This window comes from Helianthus annuus, chromosome 11, assembly GCF_002127325.2.
Source record: "Helianthus annuus cultivar XRQ/B chromosome 11, HanXRQr2.0-SUNRISE, whole genome shotgun sequence".
NCBI classification, from domain to species: domain Eukaryota; kingdom Viridiplantae; phylum Streptophyta; class Magnoliopsida; order Asterales; family Asteraceae; genus Helianthus; species Helianthus annuus.
Window position 1 is genome coordinate 3728618 of NC_035443.2, and position 8066 is coordinate 3736683.

General features: G+C 41.4%; 2 protein-coding genes across 2 annotated transcripts; both read right to left on the reverse strand.

Annotated features, from left to right (window-relative positions):
- Window positions 1-414: 414 nt before the first annotated feature.
- On the reverse strand, window positions 415-1911 carry LOC110889196 (peroxidase 64). The gene is made up of 4 exons (XM_022136703.2): window positions 1683-1911; window positions 1403-1591; window positions 1146-1308; window positions 415-809 (listed from the first exon to the last, which is right to left on the reverse strand). The coding sequence occupies exons 1-4, from the start codon at window positions 1902-1904 to the stop codon at window positions 415-417; spliced, it is 969 nt and encodes a 322-aa protein (XP_021992395.1). The 5' UTR covers window positions 1905-1911.
- Window positions 1912-6402: 4491 nt separating this feature from the next.
- Window positions 6403-8066, reverse strand: LOC118483853. Its single transcript, XM_035979497.1, has 2 exons — window positions 6720-8066; window positions 6403-6486 (listed from the first exon to the last, which is right to left on the reverse strand). Exons 1-2 carry the CDS (start codon window positions 7951-7953, stop codon window positions 6452-6454), a joined length of 1269 nt encoding a protein of 422 aa, XP_035835390.1. The 5' UTR covers window positions 7954-8066; the 3' UTR covers window positions 6403-6451.

An 8066-nucleotide genomic window follows, 5' to 3' on the forward strand; every position in this document is an offset into this window, starting at 1 on the left:
TTTCGGCCTTAACAAGTTTCTATCATCCCACTATAAACGTTAGTATTCTCCAATAATCTCTTGCTTGTTCCTGCTCAATCAACAATTTCATTGGTTTAGGTCTTAGAAATTTTCACAAATACAAGACAACATGTTTCACCTCCTAAATGTGGTAAAACCAAACTTAATATGCGCAGAATGATATAACTTCATAATTTAGCTTTATATCTAAGTCGAAAACGAAAGCTTGTGGAATATTCTTTAGACAATAACCATTATTATTCCCCAAATACAGTACAAAACATTACTAAATTTATGGATGATGACCCATCAAACTCCAATGGAATCTAACAGAATCAACATAAATGATAAACAAATTTAATTTAAACCAAGAACATAATACAGCCAGCCACCTTCCTTTTCCACCAGTTTGGTTTAGTTTACCGCTCTACAGTCGAGCCTTACCTCTTGCCCACCACTGATGCTGCTCATCTTAATCATGGATTTCACAAATGCTTTCTGGAACTCTTGTTGTGAGCTAGCAAACTTTGAGACCAATGCTTTCGTCTTTGCCGAATTGATCAACGACTGATCAGAAGAGAATATACTCTTGCCTTGGAGAAGTAACTTATAATATCTATTGTCAAAAGTTGTGGGAGTCGCATCAAGATTTGCACCCGCATTTTTCGCTGTGTTTTTTGCAGGGCATACACTCTTTAAACTGGCTGCAAATGATGATTCCAGAGTCGGGTCGACACTTTGCTTTGAACTAAAGTTGTGTATCCTGTTCTGAAAGGATGAGCAATGAGCGAACCCAAGTGTATGTCCTCCTACACATTGGTCAGCAAATAATAATCTTTATTTCGTTTGCTTCAAAAAAAAATACTACAAGAAAAATAACATTTTGGGTGACACATTTATAAAACGTGTAACAAATCAGTTACTATATGTTTGTAAAATATATTCTTGAAGGATAAGAGTAATCTTTAAAACTATATCTTTTAGCTATAGTTAAGATAAATATTATAAAGAGCAAAAAGTTTTGTCTTGTTTAAAATGGAGTCACTAAGAACCCGGATATCTGGACATTCTAGGTAAATCAACTCGTTAAAATAAACAGTTCCGGTTATCTGGAAATTTTAGGTAATATTTGGTCAATTAATTACCTGATAGTGCAACTAAATCATCCATGGAAAGACCTCTTTGTGCAAAACTTTGTTGCAATTGGGAAAGATTGAATGTTGGAGCAGGTAATTGTCGTGTTTCGGTAGCTTTCGAAACTCTTCCATCCTTTCTTCCTTTTGGCACATCCCATGTTGGCCCTCCAGACTATATTCAAATCAAGTTTAAACTCGAAACGAAATTAAAATCAAATTGTAAAATTTGTAAACTTTTAGTTATTAAAAAAAGATGCTTTACTAACCAAAGTGACTGCATCCCTTGCTGCTAATGCCAAGATATCTGCACAAGAGACAGTTTTAGGACATAAAGCCTCTACCGCTTTCTTGGCATTATCAATAACATAAAATGCATGCAAAGATATGTTTGGGGGTCCATCTTTCTCAGCTTTGTTCTTCCCGGTTGAGTTCAACAACACCGAACCATCACACCCCTACAAAGTTGTAAGTTTAGTAATCAACAATTAATCAAAATGATATACTGTTTTGCATATGACATGTAAGTGGAAGAGGAAGAATAATCACCCTAATGAAGCAATCATGGAAATGCATTCTTAGAAGTGCAGCAGGAACTGTTGGATCATTCAACATAGCTTTCTTGACAACACTTGTAATGGTTGATTCAGCATTGGGGCATGTTTGATCATAGTATTTAGAGCTTAGTGTATTAACCAAGTTAAGATGGGCTAATCCTAAGATAATGAAACTGAAAATAAGGGAAAGCATGTTGGTGTTCTTGGCTGCCATTGGGTGATGTTTGAATGTTGATGAAAAAGATTGAGAGTAAAGTTGGTATTTGTAAGAGGAAGAAGAAGGCAATGTTTAGAGGTTGATGCATGAAGTTGGAGTTGGCAAAATCAGGTGAGCTGATATCTTTATTATATTAATGGTTTTGATAGAAAAGGGGGAGTTGTTAATTGTTTATGATTAGACCAGATAATGCTTAAATATTCTGCAGATCTTAAGTTAATTTTTGATCTTTTTTTAGACAAACCCTATATTTCGTTTATAATTTTTATCACTATGTAAAAAGATTTGCTAGACCCCTTTCAAATTCCCTAATCGTAACAACTTAAGGATGACGAACCGGGAATAATTCGACTCGTTTGGAACAACCTATTTTGACATGTAACTCAATCACATTATCATTAGTATGTACAATTTAACTCCTATTTAACAAGATTGCTGGAAAATGTAGTATTGCTTGTTTCCTTGACTTGTTAACTCAAAATAATATAACTTAAAGAAATGTAAATACTTATCAGAAGTGACTTGGTTAATATTTTCTTGCTTGATGGACAATTCTATGATATTGACCCATATCTATAATTAATAAATTATAGTATAAAACATCGAATTCTATAAATTATGATATATAAATGATAATATTTTTACAGATGACTTGGAAATTAACCCATTGGCATCCAACTATGTTAGGGTGGTTGAAGTTTTGCACCAATCTTAACTAACTCATTTTTAGTGTATTGTTTTTTGCACACTAGATTTATTCCACCTAGTCTACCAAACCACTCCAAAAAAGGAAAAGAAAACAAAACTGGATTGAAAACTATAATTGAGTGAATTGGATTGTATATAACATATTGAAATCTTAGTGTTGTGCTCAAATTGGATTGTATATAACATACTGAAAATCTTAGTGTTGTGCTAATTTGAGCATGCATGTTAGATATGAACCAAGCACTTATCATTGCCTAAACTAGCAAGCTAATAGTTAATAAAGGTATTGGATCAACATATTTCATGCATTTTATTGAAATATTATAATTACAATTATACAATAGTATGACGGGTGTATCTTTAGATTTCATAATTTCAATAGTATGAATTTTAATTAAAAGTTACAAAAGAAAAAAAAGAAACAAACGGCTAAAGTATTGGCTAAAACAATAATCCTTTATCCCTCAAAAAAAATTAAAATATATAATAACAATGGGCCATGTCATGAATTAAAGAAATTTTTGTATTACATTATAAAATAAATCTTGATTTTGAAGAAGAACAAGCTATTAGTTCTTTTACCTTGATTTCAGAGAATAATAACAAAAGAACTTTGAAATGTGTGGAGGGGTAGAACCATACAAACATCCTTGGAATAAGTCTCACAACCAATCCAAGTGTTAGGAAAACTTATTTTCAAATTATGTATCGTCATAGTTCTATGCAACTCAACAAATTTGCAAACGAAAGAGCTAGATTGCAATGTATGTCAAAGGACGCCAACTTCCACCTGATGCAAACGCCAGCATGCATAACGTACCTAAAAGTGTTTATGGATCAAGAATAATTCGTGTCCTCCATTCAATAATAACATCCCTTTAAATAGGGGTAGATACAATACAAGAGATATGGAAACATATCAAATACATAATTATCTCCTAATATAATGGATACATAATATTTACATATTCTAATAGTCCCCCGCAGTTGAAGCGTGATATGGATGAACGCGCAAACTGGATAGAAATTCTTCAAAAAGCGTGCGAGGAAGACCCTTAGTAAAAATATCCGCATATTGCGAGGAGGAGGGCACGTGTAAAACTTTAACATGACCAATCTGTACCTTTTCCCGAACGAAGTGAATGTCCATTTCAACATGCTTTGTACGCTGATGTTGCACGGGATTTGCTGAAAGGTAAACCGCGGATACATTATCACAGTAGATGATGGTGGCCTTTAAGATTGGGACACGAAGTTCAAGAAGAAGGTTCCGAAGCCAGCTGGTCTCGGCCACCGCGTTAGCAACGCCACGGTATTCAGCTTCGGCACTAGAGCGGGAAATGGTGGGCTGGCGTTTAGACGACCATGAGATGAGATTATCACCCATAAAAATGCAGTACCCAGATGTGGAGCGCCTAGAATCAGGGCAGCCCCCCCAATCCGCGTCAGAATAGGCAATAAGAGAGGATGTGGAGGAGGCCGACAAGTGTAGGCCGAAACCGATAGTGCCCTGAAGGTAACGAAGTATCCGCTTAAGAAAGGCAAAGTGTGGCTCCCGTGGGGCATGCATAAATAAACAAACTTGTTGTACCGCGTAAGTGATGTCAGGTCTTGTAAATGTGAGATACTGAAGAGCGCCCGCTAGACTGCGGTAAAGAGTGCCATCTGTAAGCAGATCCCCATCATTAGCGCCTAATTTGGAACCTGTGTCGCATGGAGTGGCGCAAGGTTTACACCCGGTCATGTTCGCTCGGTGTATGATGTCCCGAGCGTATTGTGATTGGGACAAGAACAACCCGGTAGAGTCCCTCGTAACAGTGATCCCCAGAAAATGATGCAACGGACCTAAGTCTGTCATAGCAAACTCCCGCGATAGCATAGTAATGATTGACGTTAGAAGAGTCGAATCAGAGGCGGTCACGACAATATCGTCGACATACAATAATAAGTATGCCGTAGAAGTCCCATGTTGATATATAAATAGCGACGAATCACATATACTGCTGCGGAATCCTCGGGACAACAAATGGGTCGAAAAACGGGTATACCATGCACGAGGGGCTTGCTTGAGACCATATAGAGATTTCTTTAGGCGACAAACATGATTCGGACGTTGACTGTCAATAAAACCCGGTGGCTGATACATAAACACTGTTTCTTCTAAGTGACCATGCAAGAAAGCATTTTTGACGTCGAGTTGGTGAATGGGCCATGCCCGAGAGACCGCCAAACTTAAAACTGTGCGAATGGTGGCGGGTTTGACGACTGGACTAAACGTATCATGACAGTCGATGCCAACCGTTTGAGATTTGCCATTTACCACTAACCGAGCTTTGTAGCGCTCGAGAGCGCCGTCGGATTTAAATTTATGTCTAAAGAGCCACATGCAACGTGTAATGGGCACCCCCTCCGGTCGCGGTACCAATTCCCATGTCTGATTTTCCTGCAAAGCATTAAACTCATTGTTCATAGCCATAAGCCAATTAGGATCTAGAAGGGCTTTGAGGTGGGATGTGGGAATGGGTGAGATGTTATGGTTGACGGAAGGAGCAGTAAGATTAAATTTTGGATTAGGCTTGGAGATTCCAGCCTTGGATCGAGTATATATGTGGTGACGGTTGGAAGTGGATTGGGCCGCTGGGGAAGAAGGCGGTGAGTGATTTGGTGAATGCGGTTGAGGTGGGGTTGGGTTAACAGTGGGCTGGGTAGTGAAAGGCGGGTTGGGGACGGGTTGGTTTGGGCCGATAGGAGTGGGCTGGGTAGTGGAAGGCTGGTTGGGGACGGGTTGGGTTGGGCCGATAGGCAGGTGGGCCGAAGGTGGGTATGGTGCGGCTGTGGGTATCGGAGCGAAGAAAGGGTAGGTTTCATCATCGAGGAAGTGATAAGCGTCGGGCGGGGTGGTGATGTCGGAGGGAAAGTCGTGCTCGTCAAAAATCACATGACGAGAAATATGGACCCGACCAGTGAGGGGATCCATGCATCGATACCCACGAAAATTTGGCGGGTAGCCCAAAAAGATGCATCGGGTAGACCGGGGTGAGAGTTTATGGGGTTGAGTGGCAGAGGCGTTCGGGTAACAGGCGCACCCAAAAACGCGAAGATGATCATAGGTTGGATGTCTTTGGTAAAGGGCGAAGGCCGGGGTGTGATGGTTGAGCTTAGGGGTAGGAAGAATATTGTGAAGATAGGTTGCAGTGTGGAGAGCTTCAACCCAAAATGTGGGTGGAAGACGAGCATGGGTAAGTATTGCACGGATAATATTATTAAGGCGTCGAAGCATTCGTTCGGCCTTGCCGTTTTGTGGTGAGGTCTGGGGGCATGAGAAATGAAGAACCATGCCTTGTTGAGCGGCAAATTGCTTGAAGCTGTGATTGTCAAACTCACCACCCAAGTCACATTGAAACGTTTTAATGAGACGGTTAAATTGAGTGTGGATTAGTCTATGAAATTTAGCAAAGGTAGGAAACGTTTCGGATTTAAATTTAAGTGGGTAGACCCAAACATGTTGTGTGAAATTGTCAATAAGCACCATGTAATATTTGTAACCGCTTTTACTTAAAACCGGGGATGTCCACAAATCACAATGTACGATGTCAAAGGGAGCAAACGTAATAGACTTTGAATCATTAAAAGGTAATCGTTGACTATTAGCAATTTGACAAGAAGAACAAATGGACTGACTAGTAGTCTTATTACAATGAATGAAATTATGACTAGACAAAAAATTCAAAATAGTTGCGCCAGGATGACCAAGTCGGTTGTGCCACGGGGTGGGTTGAGAAACGGAGGCCAAAGCAAATGAAGGTGGCGTAAGAGGATAGAGGTCCCCCGTGCTATCATGGCGCGAAAGGAAGGTGCCCGTCTTGAGGTCCTTCAAAGAAAAACCAAAAGGGTCAAATTCAATACTAACTTGGTTATCACGAGTGAATTTACGAACAGAAAGTAAATCTTTGATAACAGTGGGTGAGTGTAGGACATTATTAAGTTGGTAGGTTTTGGTTGAGACAGTGTGTAGGGAATTTCCAGATCCTGTAATTGGTAATTTATGGCCATTCCCAACAAGAATAGTGCTTGAAGAAAAAGACAAGGGAGTAGAAATTTTACCGATATTGGAGGTGATGTGAGAGGATGCTCCGGTGTCCATGTTCCACGAGGTGTCCGGGTTATTGATCTGCATCATGGAGAGAGCCGTGCCGATGTCCGTTGGGTTTAATGCATTAAAAACATTCGGGTCGTGGAACTGGGTAGGGGTGGGAGGCTGCTGGGTTAATGGCTGCATTTGGGCCTGTTGGTAAGCAAGATGGGCCTGGTTGTATTGGGGTTGGGGGTAAGGAGGAGGTGGTTGATTAGGGGCCCAAGCTTGTGAGGGGTAAGGGGTAGGCGGTGTGTTCCAGGAGGGGAAAGGGGCCGGAGATTGCTGTGGGCCGTAAGCGGGTGGATAGGTGGGTGAGGGTTGGTTCCATTGAGAGGTAGAGTATTGGTTGCTATAGTTGCCACGTCCCCGAGAACCCCGACCACGACCGCCACGGTAGCCGCGTCCACGGCCACGAGGACGGTTTGGATCATAATAATTTTGTGAGTACCGATTAGGATCTGTAGGGGCTGTATTAGGTGCGGGTGGGTTGTTAGTTTGGGTAGATGGTTCGGTAACGGTAGCAGCGGGAATCGGAGTGGTGACAAGTACCGATTGGTTGTTATTTTGGCGGGCGGCTTGGCGTTGTTGTTCTTTTTGCAGACTGGTGCGAGCTTCATCCCATGTAGGGGAGGTTTGATTGATGAGGGCAGCGGTAACATCATACTCGGACGGTAGGCCTCGAACAAGTTGCATAACGAGCCGTGGCTCGCTAACCGGAAAGCCGACATCGCCTAGTTGCTCGGCGATGTCTTTAAGTTTCTGACAATATTCGTCGAGGGATGCACAAGCTCCAAGTGTGAGATTTGTAAAGTCATGCTCAAGAGTCGTAGCTCGAGAGCCTTTGTTACTAAGAAAAATACCTTCAAGTTTCACCCATGTGGCTCGTGCCGTAGCATCGGTTTCAAGAACCCGAACCAAATACTCGTCGGATAGCGTGGCGTATATCCATTGGAGAATAAGGGCGTCGATCTCTTGCCAGGAATCATAGTCATCGTCGCCTTCCTTTGGTGCAGTCGTGCCGTCGATATGATCAAGAACCTTGTAAGCTTTTGCATGTAACTTGAAAAGCTTTACCCATGATGAATACGTAACCTTGGTGCCGTCGAGAGTGCGAACCTTGTTTTGAATGTTGGTCACCGTATAGGCTGGATGCAGGGAGGAGGATTTAGGTTCGGTGTTGGACGTATGTTCTTTGCCGGTCATGGTGGCTGTCGAAACAGGGGATGACCGGAAAAAAACGAGCGACGGTTAAGGTGTGCGACGGCTAGGGTTTGTAGAGCGTAAGCTCTGATACCATAAAAGTGTTTATGGATCAA